At 45.7% G+C, this 19,939-nt stretch overlaps 1 protein-coding gene across 1 annotated transcript in view; it reads left to right on the top strand.

Annotated features, from left to right (window-relative positions):
* Positions 1-19,939, top strand: part of DIS3L2 (DIS3 like 3'-5' exoribonuclease 2) — a 348,824-nt gene that overhangs the window by 252,188 nt on the left and 76,697 nt on the right. The window contains exon 12 of the mRNA XM_039234582.1: positions 1,182-1,289. Coding sequence (XP_039090513.1) covers positions 1,182-1,289 — 108 coding nt within the window. The remainder of the gene's footprint in view (positions 1-1,181; positions 1,290-19,939) is intronic.

The raw sequence follows: 19,939 nt of genomic DNA, 5'->3' as shown, positions 1-19,939 counted from the left end.
GGGGGTAAAAGACCTGCGCAGCGAAGACCGTAAGGCATCAATGAAAGAGATTGATGAAGGCACAAATAAGTGTAAAAACAGATATCTTGTGTTCTTGGATTGGGAGAATGAATATTGTTAAAATGCCCCTACGACCCAAAGTTGTCTACAGATTCAATGTAATCTCTATCAAAATTCCAATAGCATTTTTCACAAAAAAATAGAAAAATCTAGGCTCAAATTAATATAGAACCACAAAGGACTGTGACTAGCTAAAGCTATCTTGAGACAGGAAACAAGCTTCAGGCATTACACTTGTGATTTCAAACTATGTTACAAAGTATAATTATCAAAACAGTAAGGTACTGGCATAAAAACAGACACATAGGCCAACAGAACAGAGTACACAGCTTGGAAATAAACCCATGTACATAAAGGCCATGTACATGTGGTCAATTAGTCTTTGACAAAGGGGCCAAGAACATACAGGGGGGAAAGTCTCTTCAATAAATGGTGCTGGGAAAACTGACAGCCACATGCAAAGGATGTGGACACTGGACACTATCTTACACTATACACAAAAACTAACTTGAATTAGGGACGCCTGGTGGCTCAGTCAGTTAAGCATCCAACTCCTGGTTTTGACTCATGTAATGATCTCGTGGTTCATGAGTTTGAGGCCGACATCAGACTCTGCTAACAGCATGAATTCTCTGTCTCCTTCTCTCCCTGCCCCTCCCCTGCTCGCTTGCTCTCTCTCTCTCTCTGTCACTCTCAAAAATAAATAAACTTTAAAACAATTAACTGGAATTAAAGACTTGAGTGTAAGACCTTGGGTTCTTAATTACGTAGTTCAACTGGAACAGTATATCACAAAGTCCAGGTCACGCTTGGGTCCGGAGCTCCAGTGCAGAATGTCGTAAACCGTAGGCACTCTTCATTGTTGTAACGTAGCGTTTCCCTGTTACCAATTCTTCTCCCCTGTCCAGTTCACACTCCCGTCTCTCTGGAGCCTCTTGGAAAGTGTGCCAGACAGCACGGTCCTTCTGTGGGCTTCAGAGGGCAGCACAGCCTCCATCTTCAGCTTGCTCTGGGATGCTGAAGCTGTTCCCCCAAACCCTGTCCATGGGGTGGCCCCCGAGCCTGGCTGCCTCCTGCAGATGCGAGGGGAAGGTGCTCACGGGCCTGTTCTCTGCTTGCAGGTTGTCCCCATGCTTCCCAGGCTTCTGTGCGAGGAGCTGTGCAGCCTCCATCCCATGACCGACAAGCTGACCTTCTCTGTGATCTGGACACTCACCCCGGAGGGCAAGGTAACAGCTTACGCGTGTGACCGGTTTGTTTGGCGTGTCCCTGCGAATCACCCACCACATGCCTGGTGCCCAGTGGAGTCCCACAGTGGTGGGGGGAGGGCCCTGCGTGGGAGATCACCACAGACCAGAACAGAAAAGAGCCCCCTGGCTCAGAAGACCTGTCCATTCGTTTAGAAGTCCAGACCGACCCTAAGCAGTTAGAAACAGGTTATTTCTCTCTTATCTTATATCAAATGAAAGAAGGAATTGTGTAAACAAAGTCACGGCAGAGTCTTAGTGCAGGAGATGAGGAGTAAAGGAAGGTGCGTGCGGACTGGGAGCGGCAGAAGGGGCCTCCTGAGCTACAGTTGGGAGAGCAGGCCCTGTTGGAAGGAGGACGCCAGGGGAAAGGGTTGTGTTTGGGGAGGTGACATGGAATCAAACTGTGGGGACCCTCAAATGCCAGTCACATATGAATTCTGGGTGTTAGGTTTCCTCTGAAGTGTCATGAGAAAGGTGCCATTTTGGAAAGATTAGCACCGCATCATCATGCAAGTAACCTGGTAGCTGGAAGGTGAATTAAATTGGCACAAAGCGATGCCACAATCAAGGCCCAAAGTGATGAAACTATGGACCAAGCACAGAAAGAAGAATGTCAGCAGGCACTCCCTAAGGTGGGGAATAAATGAAATGGATTAAATGGAAAATAACTCCAGGAAAAACTAGTCTTCTCCCCGCAAACAAACAACCCTAAACATCTAAAAATAAGGTCATGATTAAGTAACAAACAGCTCTGATTCAGTGGAATGTTCTGCAGTTACTAAAGCTGTTACAGAGACCATGTAAGAGCAGAGGAAATGTTTATGCTGTAATATTAAATGGAAGTAAAAAGAAGATATTTAATTATAAAGAGGTTCCAAATAAAGATGGAGGATCAAATACCCACATTTACTTTCATTCCCTCCCAAAACCTCACTAAAACAACAGTGAGGAGATTTTTTTTAAGACATAAACCCACAAGGACAAAGAGAATGGGAGAGCAGACAACAGCAACAAAACTTTGGAAGTGGGATGGAGATGGATGAGTGGTAACTGACTTAGCAGTCCTGAGAAAGCTGAATCTCGAGCCAACAATTGAGAAAGCCAAGAAACAACTCGGTTTTGCACAGCTGAACCCTAAAGAAATTCAGAAATTGACAGCCCCAGGCAACTCCACAATGCCGAGGAGAGGTGGGTGAAGAGGAGACTAATTGTATTGGTTGAAAGTTCATTTAGAAAGATTGGCCCTCCCATAACTTGGAAGAAGAACAGAAATTTCTTCTCTGGTGAGGATAAAGTTAAGGATGTCTGAACCAGGGACACCAAGCACTCGGCATGGTAGTGGTCGTTTGGGACAGGTTGGTTGAGTGCTGGCATCCTGAATGTTAAAAATCCCAGCTTTCTTTTCCAACTGAACCCAGAATTCTGGTCACCAAGCCTTTTACTCTTGAGTCAGGAGATAAGAAACTCTTTTCTTGAGGAATCTGAGTGTGAAGATGTAAGGATAATTACCTCAGGGGCTTCCTAACCAACAGCTCAGTTGCATCTCCCTGTAGGGAAGCTGAGAGCCAGTAAACTCCATCAACACAAGCAGAGCTTCTTAGAATTTCACTAAAAATCAGCATTTTACTATTTCACTTTCACATATGAAGGGACATCCAAGGGGCGCCTGGTTGGCTGAGTCAGGGGAGCATATGACTCTTGATCTTGGGGTCATGTGTTCAAGCCTCACGTTGGGCATAGAGCTTACTTAAAAAAGAGAAACAATCAAAACTAAAAAGCATCTAGCATGAAATAGAAAAACCAAAGCAAACAAACAGAAAAAAGCAACTAGGACAAAACAGACTATACAGGGAAAAGAAACTATCATTTATATCTCTAGAAAAATTTTTAAAGAAATTATAAGATCTAGATTCTTTAAAAAAGAAACAGGGGAGCAGGGAGGAAGAGCTCATGGAAATTTAAAACATGATAGAAGAAATAAAGAAGACTCAAAATTCTGGTTGGCAGATAGAGTTAGGGAGTTGTCCCAGAAAGAGATAGAACAAGTAAGAAAATTAGAGGACTCGTCCAGGATATCCAGTATCTCTCTGTTCAATGAACATTCCAGAAATAGGGAACAATCGAAAAAGGGAGAAGAAATGATCAACAAAATCCCTCAAGGAAATGCCCCTTTCCTGCAGGATTTGACTTTCCAGATTGAGAGAACCCAGTGCCCAGCACTGTGGTGGATACACATCATCTCCAGACCACATCATCATAAAATCTCAGAACACAAAGGACAAAGGAAAGATCCTCTTGGCTTCTAAGAAGGAAAAAAAGTCACATACTGTAGTTCAGAACTAAGAATAACTTAAGACTATTCTGTTATAACCCTGGAAGTTAGATGGTAATGAAACAAAGCTTTCTAATTTCTGAGAGACTATGATTTTAATGCTAAAATTCTGTACCCAGCTAAGCTATCAAAAAAATGTGTGAATCGGAAAGGACATTTTCAGGACACTTGGGTGGCTTAGTCAATTGAGCGTCCAACTTCAACTCAGGTCATGATCACACCTTTCATCAGTTCAAGCCCCACATAGAGCTCTCTGCTGCCAACAACATAGAGCCCACTTCAGAGCCTCTCTCACTGCCCCTCCCCTGCTCAAGCTCGAGTGTGTATTCTCTCTCTCTCTGTCTCTCTCTCTCTGTCTCTCTCTCTCTCTCTCTCTCTGTCTCTTTCTCTGTCTCTTTCTCTCTCAAAAATAAATAAGCATTTAAAAAAAGGGAAAGAACATTTTCAGATATGCAAGGCCTCAAAAAAAATGTACCTCTCATATACCCTTTCTCAGGAAGCTACCAAAAGATGTGTTTTACCAGAATGAAAGCGTAAAATCAGGAAGGAGGAAGACCTAGTATTCAGGGAGCAAATAAACCAACCCAGGAAAGCAATGAAAGAATCACCTAGATCACAGGTTGGGAAACTTTTTCCGTAAAGGACAGGATAGTACTTTTTTCTTCTTCTTCAGTTTTTAGGCTATTTGGTCTCTGTCACAACCACTCAGCTCTACCATTATGCCATTGTAGTGCAAAAGTAGACAATATGACAATACATAAGTGAAAGAGGGTGGCTGTGTTCCAGTAAAACTTTACTTAAAAACAGATGGCAGGCTGGATGTGGCCCACAGGCCACAATTTTCTGTGCATGATGGTGAAGAAGGCCCCTCGGGCACCAGCTCACATAGGTATAAAAGACAACCAGACCGGCCTCGACTGCCACAGTGCAGAAGGCTTAAGAGACAGGGTCTTCGAGAAAATGAAATAAATAAAAGATCCATATATCTGAATTTTTTGAGAGATGATTTAGACAAGCACTTGTAGAACTTTTTGGTCTGAGGACTTATTCCACCAAAAAAATCTTCAGTGACCTCAAAATGCTTGTGTTCATGTGGATTGCCACTGCTTAGCCTGTTAAAAATTAAAACTACTAAAATTTTTAAATATATACTTATTTAAATTAAAGTAATAATAAGCCTAATTCATTATGTTACTGTAAATAACATTTCATGAAAAATAACTCTATTTTCTAAAAATTAGAAGAATTTCATATTTTCATAAATCTTCTTCACAACTGTATTAAGAAAGGCATTAAACCAGCTTCTCATATGTGCCTTAATAGTCAATCTTTTGGCGTCAGTTATGTTGGTTGAATTATGTATGTGAAGAAAATCCAGCTTCAAACAGATGCATAGCTGGAAAAGAAAGGTGTGTTTATTTATGAGAGAGAAGGGGCAGCGGAAAGAGAATCTTAAGTGGGTTCCACGCCCAGCTCGGAGGCTCCATCTCACAAACCTTGAGATCGTGACCTGAAATGAAATCAAGAGTTGGACGCTTAACCGACTGAGCCATTCAGGTGCCCCAAAAGCTTTTTCAGGTAATTGTGGAGATTTGTCCTTCCATGACACCAGAATTTGACAGTTTCTTAAAACTTAGTTCCATTCTAAATCTGAGACCGTATCTGCTAGGGACTATATTCTGCACGCCTGAAACTCAACATGTTGAAGCTCTGGTGTCCCAGTGTGCATCTGGAGGTAGAGCCTACAAGGAGATAATTAAGGTTAAATGAGGTCATGGGGTGGGGGGGCTGATCTGGTAGAATTAATGTGTTTATAAGAAGAGACCAGAGAGCTTGCCCTTTCTCCCCGATGTGAGGACACAGTGAGAAGGGTGGTCATCCTCAAGCCAGAAAGAGCCTCTCTCACCATGAACCGAGTTTGCTGGCACCTTGATCTTGTCCTTTCCAGCCTCTAGAACTGTGAGAAAGCAGTGTCTGCTGTTTAAGCCACCCATACTGGGGTATGCTGTTACGACAGCCCTAGTGGACTCATACAGTATCAATTAAACCTTTCTTACTTACATTAAAATCTGTCTTACATTTTATTTTTTTAAATGTTTTTGAGAGAGAGAGAGTAGGAGAGGGGCAGAGAGCAAGAGAGATAGAGGAGATCCAAAGCATCTCTGCTATGACAGCGGAGAGCCCGACGTGAGGCTCAAACCCACGAACCACGAGATCGTGATCTGAGCCAAAGTTGGACACTTGACTGACTTAGCCACCCAGGTGCCCCAGTCTTACACATTAAACGGACCTTTTACCTAAACAATGCTTTTTTTTTTTATCATGCATTTAGAAAGTTTAGATCATTTAGAAAATACTGGCTCATTATGCTGATCTTCTACATGTGAATATATTTCATTATATGATACCCAAAAAATCACATTGGTTAATATCACTACTGATCTTAGACAGGTCTTTAAGTATTAGGAAACGTGTATCATGTGTCAGATACAAGGTTTCCAAAATTCTCATTTTTGTGAAAGCTCGGATTTTATCGTGGGCAGTAAATAATATCAGTTGTTTTTCTTGAAGTGCCAAATAACCATAGTTTGAATATTATGTGTTCCTTCAAGTAAAAATGGTGTTCTGTAAAAAAAGCAATCAGTTTAGCTTACAGCTCAGTTATACAAATGCTTTTCCTCAAGACAACCATCAGCTTTCTGTGAAGAAAACAAGGACTCGAGGATTAAGACAGAGTAAAACTCATAACTGTACCACGTCATCAAGAACATTCTTACCCACGTCATCAAAAGCATTGAAACATTCTCAAGCCAGCTAGACTTTCTGTTGCTGAGACTGAGGCGGTGAAGGGTACCCCGGCACCTGATACATTTGTGGCCATTTCCTGATTCATGTGGAGGCAGCCGCAGTCCCTCCCCACCCCACCCCCCACCCCCACGTGCTTCTGTGCCGGGTGTAAATGTCAGCACAGGAGAAAGGGCAGATAATGCCTTAGAGTTTATTATTATGAACATAGCATTGGTCTCATGGGTCCTTGCAAGGGTCTCAGAGACCCCCAGCAGTCCACAGACCCTACTTTAAGAACCACTGTTTTATTGATTTGCTTTTCTTTCATAGTTTATTGTCAAGTGTATTAGTTTCCATATAAAGATTTCATTCTTTCTCATTGCCATGTAGTATTCCATGGTATAGATAAACCACATCTTCTTGATCCATTCGTCCGTTGATGGACAGTTAGGCTCTTTCCATGTTTTGGCTATTGTTGAGAGTGCTGCTATGAACATTGGGGTCCATGTGCCCCTATGCATCAGCATTTCTGTATCCCTTGGGTAAATTCCTAGCAGTGCTATTGCTGGGTCATAGGGGAATTCTATTGTTAATTTTTTGAGGAACCTCCACACTGTTTTCCAAAGGGGCTGCACCAGTTTACATTCCCACCAACAGTGTAGGGGGGTACCCGTTTCTCCACATCCTCACCAGCATCTAGAGTCCTCTGATTTGTTCATTTTAGCCACTCTGACCGGCGTGAGGTGGTATCTCAGTGTGGTTTTGATTTGTATTTCCCTGATGATGAGTGATGCTGAGCATCGTTTCATTAAGAACCACTGTTTTAGACAGTTGGTGGGACGTTTGGAGTAGATTAATATACATAGTATACAGAAAAACCGAGCAAATTAAAACAAGGCAGCTATTAATTCTGGTGAAAATAGAAGTTTGTGTAAGAAAGAAAAGTAACAGTATGTATACATAACCACAATAGTTCATTCTGATAGTGATGATGTAAGCATTGGGAGGGCGAGGACCAGGAGCAGTTCTGGGGGTTTGGCTGGAGAAAGAGAGCACATGAGGAAAGAAAACTAGATTCTCTTCTTCTATAGTGAAAGGTTTTGAATAACACCTAAAATTTAAAAATTAAGAAGTAGCCATCAGGCAGGCTAGATAGTAATATGGAAGTAAGTACCAAAATAACCTGCTAAAATTCGTGAAAGTGGTTACCCCTGAGGAAGGGTAGCAGAAAGAAAGAGACAAAGGCCTGCTGGTTTTCACAACAAGCCTTTAACACAATTTGTCTGCTTGAAATATGGATACTTTAACTTCTCAATTTTTATCTTGAAAGATTTCAAATAGACATGAAAGTAAAGAAAATAGCATAATAAACCCACCCTCCCCATCTCCCAGATTCAACTACTGACAACCTTTTTTTCTTTTTGCCAAAGTATTTTAAAACAAACCAGAGACATCATGTCATTTCACTCCTATTTTGATACATGACTAAACATTTTAGATATTTTCTTATATAACAACGGTGCTGTTAGCACACCTAACAGTTAATACCAATGCCTAGGTGTCCTCCACGACCCAGCCCATAATTACATTTCCCAGATGGTCTCCAACCGATTTGTCGGAATGGGAAGCAAAACAAGTTACACATGTTATGTTTGGTTTTTACAACTCCTGAATATCTGATAAAAAGTTCCTTTTTGAGAGTCAAGAAGCAGATATTATCTGAAATACAAAGAAGGAATTGTGAAGACAGTATGCCAGCAATCATATTTCAGTGGGGGTGGGAACATGCATGGGGAAAAAAATGAATGGAAAAAGACCAGAAGGAAATAAAATAGGATGCCAGCAGTGGTTGTATTTGGGTAGTAAGGGTATGAGTAATTTTTTCTCCTTTTTTGTATTTTCTAATGTTTTTTTGAAAACATGTATTTGTCTTATATTTTTATAAATGCTTATTTTTGCAAAAGTTTAAATAGAAAATAAAAGCCCATAGAAGAAAGCTAACCTGAGTCAACAGAAAAGAACTTTGAATCTGAATTATGCCTGCCAGCATCAAACCCAAGAAATAAAATGCTGCCTGATCTAATGAGCTACTAAAATATGAGGGTCATAAAGGGAGCACTCGAAAGAGGCAAACTCTGAACACTGCATCCGTCTTTAAGGTTTCTGTTGGAGGCACTGTCTAGTGAGCAATCCTTCTGGCATTTGAAGGCTGGAGAGCAGGTTTGAAGTAGGCACGGGGTCCAGGAGGGTGTGCTGGGCCTCCATCAGACCAAGCCAAGTAGGAAGTACGAGGATTTGGACGAGGGACAGTCATGGGGCAAGAGCCACTGGCTGCACCCTACACAGACCAAGAGACCACATGGTGGGTGGGCCTGGTGGGTTGGTTGTCTCGGGATGTAATTTCACGTGAGCATCTCTTACTCGCAGTCAAGATGCATGAAATGAGATGTCAGATGCCAGACTCATGTCTGAGAGAGGGGGCTTGCTCAAGACCCTGGCAAGGAAAGCCCAAGTTATTTGGGGATGAGGGGGGCATGGAGCAGGCAGGTGGGAGGGTCAGGGAGCCAGAGGGGGCCGTTGAGGAGGGAGGTGGCCCTGCATCAAGAATCCAAGTGAATGAGGAGGAGAGCAGTTGAAGCCTGAGGCCAGATTTGTACGTGGCTTGAGGGTGATGGCTTCGACATAGAAGGAGTCAGAGCAGGGCCACCAGCATCATGCCACCGCTACTACAACTGGCTGCCAGTGTCACCTGGAGATGAAGTGCTGGAGTTTCTGTAGTCTACTACAGTGTCTTACTTTCCGGAGCAGGCACGATCAGCTATCAAAATGCTATTCCAACTTCCTTAAAACAGCCACTAATTGTTTTAATGGCCGCTAGAAAATCCTGGTCCTATATGCTTTCATTGAGCCAATGCCCAGATTTTTAAGTCAGTAAACCCTGAAGGGTCTATTTTTGGCCTACTTCCACATATTTGTGGTGAGAGCGTTGTTCTCTGATGTAGACATTTGTGATTTTATACTGACATAGGGAAACAAAGCCAGCTAGATCTTGTGCTTTGTAAGATCCGATTCCGGTACCACGAAATCCACTGTGACCCTGTGAGACCAGTGGCCACACTCTCTCCTTAACACCTCCGGCACTTCTCTTTCACTTGGTACTAAGGCCCTACGGAGCCAAGGCCATGTCCTATGTGCCGTGCTCATCGGAGACCTCTTAGTTTGAAGTCACCTTTGTAAAAAAATCCCAACGTTACACTTTAAGGAGGTCACAAGCAATGAATCGGACTTGATTACTGAGTCCCTAGACCGGAGAGCCATGAAATCACAGGGTCAAAGGTCGCAGGGTCTCACACCTGCTGTAGCCGTCCTCAGCTCCCACCACATCCCAGCAAGATGGCGGGAGTGGGCTCCCCAAGTTGCTTTTTCAGCTTCAGTCAGTGGCAGCCTCATTTCCCTGTTTCTGCAGGCCAAAACCCATAAGGTCGTTATTGACTTTGGTCTTTCTCTCACCCTTCACATCCAGTCTACCAATAAATCACCTCAGCTTCGCCTTCTAACTGCCTCCAGAATCTGCCCCTTCCTTACCACTGGGAGCACTGTGACAGTGCTGGGGCCAAGCTACCACCCCCACCTGGACGGCCACGGCCTCGTAATGCTTCTCCTGGCTTCTGCTGCCCCACTTCCTCTTCTCTTTACACAACAGTCAGAGGGAGCCTTCTAAGTCAGCAATTAGGTCTTGTCTCTCCTTTTTAGAGACTCTCCAGTCTCTCAGAATAAAATCTAAAAGTCTTTACAATGGAATTTTCCCCCCTGTAATTTTCTCCCTGTCCTCTCTGCTAGAAATGCATGAACTGCAAAGTCATCTCGGGACTGGAGTCTCTTCTCATTTCCTGGAGCATCTTTGGTCAGTGAGCATCTTGGCTCACTTTGCTTTTATCATCAAGCTGACCTCTCTGCTAGGTAGCAGCTCCCCACCCCAGCTTCCGTGAGCTGGCTTCAGTTGAGGTCTGACTTCCCTAACTGCCATCCTAGAATGTCCATCCGGTCTCTGCCCATTCCCAGTAGTTCTAGAAAAATCTGTCCAGGCCCTGCTTCATTTAGAACGTTGGACATCGTGGGAGAACCATGGCGTCTCCGAGTTCCGGCTGCCACTCAGGAATCCTTTTATTTACTACTAATATAGCTGTTTCAAACCTTTCTCCGTGGCCCCAGGCTTCCACTGTGCCTTCCGCTCCTCTTCCCTTCAAGATCTACCATTCCCCCAGGTGACTTTCCATTCTCCCTGGAAACCTGCTCAAGTCCCCCCCCCACCACCACCACCACCCAAAGAGTCACAGTCCCTCTCTGCCTTCCCTCACCCTTTCCCTTCTCTCCATGAGTAAAACATGTGCCCATTCCAACCTGGGTTTCAGCCCAGTGTTGTCTAGGTCTTCTAATGGCACCCTCTGAGCCACTTGCACTCTCAGTCCCGAGCTTGCTTCACATCTGCCTGAGGGCTAACAGCTCCCCCTTTGCAGAGCATCTCTCATCAGTCCTCTCTTCCGTTTCCATAGTCACCACCACTGCGCAAGTCCTTGCCATCCTCCCCTAGGATGTTGGGAGAAGACTGTTCATGGCTCTCCATTCTATTTCCCCAGTGCGATTAGATGACTTTCCAGAAGGTGAATCTGGTCCCTTTACCCTATTGCTCGCCATCCTCACAGCATGATAGCAGGTTAGGATTACCCCCTCCAAAAGTCCAGTCTCCAGAGCATGACATGCAAAGACCCCACCAGGTCTTCCCCCATTTTGTGACCATCTGCTGCCCATCCTCCAAGCCCCTTACCTCTGTTCTTGCCACTGAAGGCTTTGTTTGACCCAAAAATTGCCATGCTTCTGAGACTTCGCATGTGCTTTCCCCTCTTCCTAGAACGTCCTTCCCCACATCTCGCCCAGTAGCAATCCTTCTTACCTCTGAGTCCGTCCACAATGCCACTTCCTCCATGAACGTGTTATTAGCCCTCCCTTCACTCATTAAGTGAAGAATCATTAACTATTTACTCTGTTTGGAAATTACTCAAGGTATTGAAGATACGGAACTAAACATGCACCAAAATACAAACGTACAAACGGTAGTCATCTCCTTATGGCGCGTTTATGGGAGACTTTTTTTCTTCCCATTTCCCACCTGTACTTTTTTCAGTTTTCTACAATTAATGTGTATTCCCACTGTAGTGAGCAAAAAGTAAGAATTCTTTGAGATTTGTTTGTCCTGTTTTATTTGTGATAAGCAGGTAAGAGGTACTAGAATGTGTTTGTAGACCATATGGGAAGGCGAATAGAAAGGAGGGGTTGAAGAGGAGGAAAGACGGAACAGGTGTTTGGACCGGGTCACAAAGCCAGAAGGCTCAGGACCCAAATCTCAGCCCAGGACTTGGCCCTCAGGAGGAGGAGAGGGTCACCGGCACTCCCAGCCTGGAGAGGGTGAAGAGTGGGGACCCCGCTGCAGTCTGGGAAGCTGAGCAGACAGGGGGACCCCCCACCTTCCCTCAGAATCCCTCCCCCCATCTCTCCACCCCTACACCATCTCTCCACCCCTGCAGCGCCCGACCCCTGCACTTTGGAGCCATTTGTGCATAGATCTGCTGTCCTACCAGATTTTAATATCATCGTCAGCAGAGCCCACTCTTAAGTTTTTAATCTCCTTCCCACACAGCACGGTGCCATGGGTGCTCAAACACAATTTCCGAAAGCAAATCGCATCACCTGTCTTCAGCTTTTTGTTGACTTGATCTGCTGAACTGGACTGGTGTCCCTTTAGTGGGGTGCTTTTATCTACGGCAGCCTCCTCAGCACTCTGGAGCTGTGTCCTGGGAGCTGAGGCCGGCTTTCCAGGGCTGTCGCAGGGAAAGGTGTGCTGCCTGCTTCCCCGTGACGCCCCCTCCGCGGGCTCTCACCCCCCTGCTCTCCACCCTCACCGCGCCGCTGCCACAGCAGCTGCTACTCAGGGGAATCCTGTGCAACTTGACAAAGAAAATGGGGTGCCCTTCCTGGGCCATTGTGGCGTCTGCAGCGGGCTCACAGGCCCGAGACTCATGCGCAGTGTCCTGAAACTTGGGGCTTCGGTTAATGATAAAGAAACTCCTTGTTGGGTTTTGTGTTTTATCTCAGACCCTGCAGTGGAAATCTTGCCCAAGGAGCTCCCAGTGAGAGACAATGGCTTCAAAGGCTGATTCCGAGAATAATAGAAAAGTTCCGAGAATATCCATCTTTAGTCCTTTGCAGAGGCAGGGGCAGAAGTGTTTTATTTCAGGCCTGTGGAGACAGCTCGGGACCAGAGGAGCCTTTGGAAAAACTCTGCTGTGTTCTTGGGCCCTTCGTGTCCCAGTTTGCTAATGAGGGCACCAGGCAATTAGAGGCTTACCTAAGGTCACTTCAGGGGAAGAGCAGACTAAACTGTGAGCATCGATTTTGCTGTGAATCCTTGGGATTAAAATAAGAATTCAAAACAAAATATTTTTAGGAAAAAAAAAAAAGAAATTTGAAAGACATTTATCATTTATAAGGCTGTCATACAAAGAGCTAAAAATTATTTTTAATCAGCTTCTCTGCTGCATTTTGATGTTGTTAACAGCGTATTTGATTTAAATCCAAAGATTTGAGCCCTCAGGCTATTAAACAGCATAAGGGGTCCCTGTGTTAGATATCTTTAAAAGGACCTCTGTTGTTGAGAAATGGGCCAGGTTCGTCTTGTTGAAAGGCTGGAGCCGAATGAATGAACCTCGGTGGCTTTAGAAATGTGTTATTTAGTATTTCCTGGGTCTGTCTGAACCCAGGCCTCAGAAGCCTTCCTGCCTTGCTCTCCTACACTTTCTTCCCTCTCCCCCCACCTCCAGCTTCCTTCCCACACAGCCCTTGGGCCTCCCAGCGGGTCCACCGCCCCTGCCCACCCCCATGCAACTGTCTGAGGTAAAGGGAACACTTTCAAGGACTGCTCAGGCGCGGTGCCCTCCTCCTCTGTCATAGGAATGGAATTCTTGTCTCCTAACCACATCCGGGCCTGCAGGCGCTTCTCACGTTCCTGCCATTTCCTAGGTTTGTGAGGCAAACCCTTGAGGAAGTTTCCTTGTTTCCCTCCTCTTAGGCTTAGAAGTTTAGACAGCTGCCTCCCCATCAAGATGGGAAGGGGCCCAATTATAGTCTGGGGTCAATAGACTCGGCTGATGGCAGGAGCCTTGAGACAGTAGAGGAGAGCACAGTTTTCTCAGGCTTGTTTTCTATAAAATAAATCTTGCAGAAAAGCCTAGCACATAAACAAACTGCTTTATAAACCAAAACAGGCTAGCAGACTCACAGCCCTCTGCTGCCCAGGCTTCCTCCTCACCCTTGGCAAAGGTCTCTCTGGTCAGCCCAGAGCGGCCTCAGAGACTCTCCACATGGTACAAGACGTAGCTGGGTCTAAATAAATTATGTTGCTGACTCTGCTCTCTTACTTACTCTTTAATCCTCCCATGGTCTTCTTGACTCTTTGAGAGGTGACCTGGGCCTCACTCAGTCACAGTGAGGTCCCCTGCTTGCTCCTCAGCCAGCTGCCAGTCACCCTGTGCCCACTGCAGTCACTAGCACCTTCTATCCCAGTCGCCGTCTGCCCTTCCTTGCTGCCTTTGAGCCCCTCCTCTTTCTGCCCCGTTCCTTTTCACACATGTTCTTGGCACCTTTGACTTCTCTCGCCTCCGTGCTGTGCCCCCCCCCACCCCTGGTCACCCCAAACAGCCTGCTTTTTGTTCCAGTCAGGAGAATGTTTTTTTCGTGATAAGCTTTTTGAACCAAATACTTTACTTGCAGAAGCCTAGAGCTGCTGCAGAAGTGATTTTGTATCTAATTCCTTAAAATTACAAATTCGCCTCATCAGTGGGTCTTTTTTTTTTTTTTTTTTAATTTAAATTGTAGTCAGTTACATACAGCGCAGTATGGGCATCAGGAGTAAAATTCAGTAATTCCTCACTTACATACAATGCCAAGTACTCATCATAACAAGTTCCTTCCTTAGGAAGGAAGGACCATCACCCATCTAGTTCATCCCCGCCCCCCATCACCCCATCAACCCCCAGTTTGTTCTCTGTCATTAAGAGTCTCTTATGGTTCATTTCCCTCTCTCCCCTCCCCCCCGCCCCGTTTCCCATATGTTCATCTGTTTTTCTTAAATTCCACATAGGAGTGAAATCATGTGGTATTTATCTTTCTCTGACTGACCTGTATCACTTAGCATTAATACATTCTAGCTCCATTGACATTGTTGCAAATGGCAGGATTTCATTCTTTTTGATGACCAAATAATATTCTATCGTGTATAAATACCACCTCTTCTTTATCCATCAGACACATCATGACGTTCAACATCTTTGGCAGTTTTTCGAATCAGAGATTTCTTTCTTATAAGGAGGCACTGCCATTTTTTCTGAAAATAAATTTTAAAATAGATTTAAATGGAAATGAACAATTTTCAAAGGGTAGGTTTCCTCACAATTTTGTATCTGTAAAATATAAAACGTTGAGATGTTTTGGAGGCATATTTCGTTTCCTTTACTTCACTGTCTCAGCTGAAGTAGAATATATTCCGCTGAAATATAATAAAAATAATACTAAATGTTGACTCATAAATATTGAGACCCGGATCCAGTCTTGGTTGCCACTTAGGAGTTTATGTGACTTTTCACAAACTGCCAGCCTCTTTTCTCAACTGTAAAATGGGCTCAACACCGCACTCCAGCTAGATGTGCTTGAGATATTCTCCAAGGTAGTAGGGGCCAGAGCCCTCTGCCCCCAGATAGGGCTGGTGCTCTCAGGCGCTGGGCTCTTTCCTGGCTTACCTGGTGCCAGAAAGTAGGCGTGAAGGATAAAGTATTGGCATCTTTCTTCTTCTTCTTCTTCTTCTTCTTCCTCTTCTTCTTCTTCTTCTTCTTCTTCTTCTTCTTCTTCTTCTTCTTCTTCTTCTTCCTCCTCCTCCTCCTCCTCCTCCTCCTCCTCCTCCCCTCCTCCCCCTCCTCCCCCCTCCCCCTCCTTCCTCCTTCCCCTCCTCCCCCTCCTCCCTCCTCCTTCCTTCTCCTTCTTCCATGTATTACTTTTATTTATTTCATTTATTTTATGAATATAATTTATTGTCAAATTGGCTTATGTACAACACCCAGTGCTCATCCCAACAAGTGCCCTCCTCCATGCCCATCACCCATTTTCCCCTCACCCCCACTCCCATCCACCCTCAGCTTGTTCTCTGTATTTAAGAGTCTCTGTTTGCACCTTTCTAACCAGGTTGTTTTCAGCCGTATGCCTTCCGTGGGTGTTGGCACGGTATTTAATCTGACATTTAAACAGTACTGTCCTAGAGTGTGGGGGGGAAACTTGCAGCCTGCAGAAAGGGAGCGACCCAAATCCTGTGATTAAGCAAAAGAAAGAAGGACATGATCTTCCTTCTGAAAGAGTTTTGTTTATGAAGCTCCTCGTGGCTTTTTTACTTTTTCCATGAAAAACTCTTTGTCCTTTTGTCTTCTGCCATTGGCCACGGTTGTGGACAGGGCGTTGATGTGAATACAGTTTCCAAATTGGAAATTAATGAGGTGTTTCATCCAAAGAAACCTTTCTCCGGTCCGGTAGGCGCGCTGCCCTGCGCACCCCACCCCCACCCCCACGTGGGTCTTTGCCTTCCTGCCGCCCGTGACCACACAGCAGCAGTGGGCACCCTGGCTTCTCAGCTCCCTCCCCAGTGCTGTCCTGGCCGAAGAATTTTTAATCTGTGTATCAGGTATGCTTCCCACAGTCACTGGACTGTGTCCAAGCAGGATAGGTTGGGCCTGCCTGAGGCCACTGTCACCGGGCCACAAAGTTCTTAATGGCTCTTCAGAGCTGGCCCTCCAGCCCTTTGTGTATTCAGAAAGGAGGCTGGTGCACGTTTCCTAGGATACAGGGCATGAAGGGGTGGGATGCTCAAGTAAGGTGAGAGCACTCCAGGAAACTTCTCGTCAGCGCCGCGGTCTTAGCCATGATGGGGTTCGAGTGTGCCTCTCATTGGCTGATAAGGAACAGGCTAAGGAGCAGAGGTGCCCATCAGGGGAAAGGGGGCTCAAACTAACTGAGATGGTGCAGCTAGTGTGTTGTTCTCGAGCTCTGGTAAGGAGTGGTGGACTTGTGATTCTGCCGTGCTACAGATCATAAGTTTTAAGGATGAAAAGGATGAAAAGTGGCCTCTAGTCAGAGCTCAGCACTTTAATCAGATGGTTCCGAAGGAGAAGCAAAGATCCGTTTAGAGTAAGGGTGTATGGGCGTGGGGTTGGCATGGTGTCTAGGAACCTTGTAGAACTTACTGCAAAGTTTTGTACATAAATATTTCAAAGGAGAAGTCCTGGAACTTTCATTAGGTTTTTAAAAGCACTTCTTGACCCACTAGTCTACATGGAAACAGACAACCAGTCAAGGTGATTTGAATCCCCCTGACCTGTGTGTGGTGGTCACCCCTACAAGCACGCTGTGGTTTCCTGTGTCCTCTAGGGAAAAGGGACCCAGACCCCAGGAGGCCAGATGTCCTACGACTGGAATGTCTGAGGGAATCTGTGAAACTCCCTGTGGGGTGTGTGAAGGAGAGGTGTGGAAGCGAAGGGAAGGGAAAGTTCCCCCAGGCGTGCTGAAGACAGACCGTCAAGCAAACTGTTGACACATAGAGGAGGAAGACTGACTGGGTTTGGAGTGAAATGGAGAAAAGGAAACAAGCTGAATCTCCAGGGGAAATCTTTGTGACCACAAGAATGAATAGGCCATGGCCCTGTCATTCTAGAGGAGGTTGGAGCAACTCCATTAGTGGGGAATTTTCAGGAAATGTGGATATAATAGAAGGACAAGCATGGGCTAACCTTGAAAGGGGCTCTTCTGGAGACCTGCACGCACTCCTTCCCCACCGGGACTGTGGGACAATACCAAGAACTGGCTCTTTCATTTCTTTTGCATTCGGCACACTCAGACACCTCCTGAGAGCCAAATTCAGGACCTACTTGCTGCGGCAGAAAAGTCATGAGCACAGTATTTGAATCACTTATATTTTTGGATAGGAGTGGTTCTCAGAACAATCCAGAAAGTATAGTTTGAGGATTTTTTTTTTAAAGAAAATTAAAGTCTAATATTATAGGTCCAAGATTCTATAATAAGGCTCTTTGCACTGAATCACGGAAAAATGAGAGTAGTTGTAGTCATTCTCTTCCTGTGCTTCTTGTCTGCCATTTTAAAAGTATTGGTTCTTGTTCATAGCAACACTCTCCACAATAGCCAAAACATGGAAAGAGCCTAAGTGTCCATCAACTGACGAATGGATCAAGAAGATGTGGTTTATCTATAGGATGGAATACTACATGGCAATGAGAAACAATGAAATCTGGCCATGTGTAGCCACATGGATGGACCTTGAGGGTGTTATGCTGAGCGAAATAAGTCAGGCAGAGAAGGACAAATATCATATGTTTGCACGTATAGGAGGATTAGGAGGAACTTGACGGAGGACCGTGGGGGAGAAGAAGGGCGGAAATGGTGGGGGAAAGGGAGAGAGGCAAACCATGAGAGACTCTTGAATGCTGACAAAAACTGAGTACTGATGGATGTGGGGGGGAGGGGGGGATGGGCACGGAGGAGGACACTCGTGGGGATGAGCACTGGGTGTTATGTGGAAACTAATTTGACAATAAACTATTTGTAAAAAATAAATAAATAAAAGTATTGGTTCTTCCTTCAGGGGAAGGCTAGGGTGTCAGAGGGGTCTCCCTCGCCTTCCAGGGTACTGGCTGTGTTCCTTAAACGCCTTTTGGTGTGTACAGCTCCTATGCGCTGGGCTCTCCCCTTTCCCCCTGGGAATACCTGTGGATCCTTCAGATGGCCTTTTTTCAGGAAGCACCTCTCTGAGGTTGTGAACAGAATGGTTTGGCTGATGAAAAGGAAGGCAGAGGGGCTGAGAGCTTCCGCTACTGATTGGAGCTCCCACTCCCCAAGCCCCCTCTGCCTCTCAGTACTTCTGGCCTTCCCTTGCTCATGAATTCCTTCCCCACAGTTATTTGTCTCAGAGCTTTTCTGCTTCCTCCATGCCCCTGAGCACCCCCCAGCCCTCCCTCATCCTTTGCCTTATACCCCATGGGTTGGGGCTGGCTGATGTCAATGCTCTCACTTCCCCACTTCTTCCCCCCAGAATTGCCTCTCTCGCCTCCCCTTTCCCTCCTGCTTCCTCTCCAGGCCACTCGTTCTCTTTCATCGACAAGTTGCCTCCACGTGGCCCCGGGATCCATTCATTCCTTTTGTACTGGTTTCTCCCCCTCACCCCAGAAACGCAGCCTGCCTCCTGGGAGCGGCCATCCACACTCGTTGCGTTGCCTCCACTACCAGCTGTGTTCCTATCCTTAACCCAAAGCTTCCCAAACTTCTTCACACAGGGGAGATGTTGCTGTTTGGCACAAGAGCCGTGCGTACCAGGCTGATGGGGAGTGGGCTCCGGCTGTCCCGAGGGTGGGAGGAGCCACTGTGGCCGCATCTCCCAAATCCATTCCTAGCACAAGGCCTGAAATCTTTGCAGTTTGACTCTGCCTCCCATCCCACCTCATACCTTCCTCTGCTTGTGCTCTTCCTAAAGATCACCAGTAAGCAAATGCTAAGGGCAAAGACTTTTTCTTTGTTTTCATCTTCCTTGACATGCAAGTGGCCTTTGACACTCACTCGTGGTTAAGAGCTGAGACTACGGCAGCGCTGCTATGGCTCAGTTCCTGGCTGTGCCTTTTCCAGCGTTTGACCTCAGACAGGCTACTTAATGTGTCTGTGCCTCAGTGTCATTCTGCAAATGAGGATAATAAAACCTACATCACGGGGTCGCCGTGTGAGTTAAATGGCTTCTCTGTGGGAAGGTTCTTATCTCACTGTAAATGCTATACAAGTGTCTGTTGTGGCTTTTGAGTGCCCCTTTCCCAAAGCCCCTTTCTTCTAACATTGGAACCTCCTATTTTCTTCCTGTGTCTTTGAGCTCTCTTGTTTTTTGTTTTCGTTCTCCACATTCTCTTTTTCTCCCCTAAACTGGAGAAGGTAGTAGAGAATGCAGCCTTGACTCTCACTTGCCCTTTCTTTCTTGGACCTTCCCACCAATGCCGCCAACTCCCCACCTGTAGACTAGTCACCTCCTCGGGTCTCAGACCCACACCCCGACAGCCTGCCATGTTGCCCACCGTCTGGGTCTCCTCCCTGTGCCTCAGACTCAGGAGTCCCAAAAGTAGTTTAACGTTTCTTTTATTTTTGTTTTAAAAGCAATAGATGGCACATCATAGAAAACACAGACAAATTTAAAGGATAAAATTTAAAGGATAAAATACAGTAATCCCCCCGCAGCGAGCACCGCCACTAAACTTGGGTGTGTCTTCAAGCCCAGTGGGTCTCAGCCCGGGGCCGAGTCTCCCCAGGGGGGTGCTTGGCTGTGTCTGGAGATACTTGTGGTTGTCAACTTTGGGTCGCAGGAGGGGCT

This window comes from Hyaena hyaena, unplaced genomic scaffold, assembly GCF_003009895.1.
Source record: "Hyaena hyaena isolate Hyena2069 unplaced genomic scaffold, ASM300989v1 scaffold_86, whole genome shotgun sequence".
Classification (NCBI taxonomy): Eukaryota; Metazoa; Chordata; class Mammalia; order Carnivora; family Hyaenidae; genus Hyaena; species Hyaena hyaena.
This window is presented reverse-complemented; position numbering and strand designations above follow the sequence as displayed.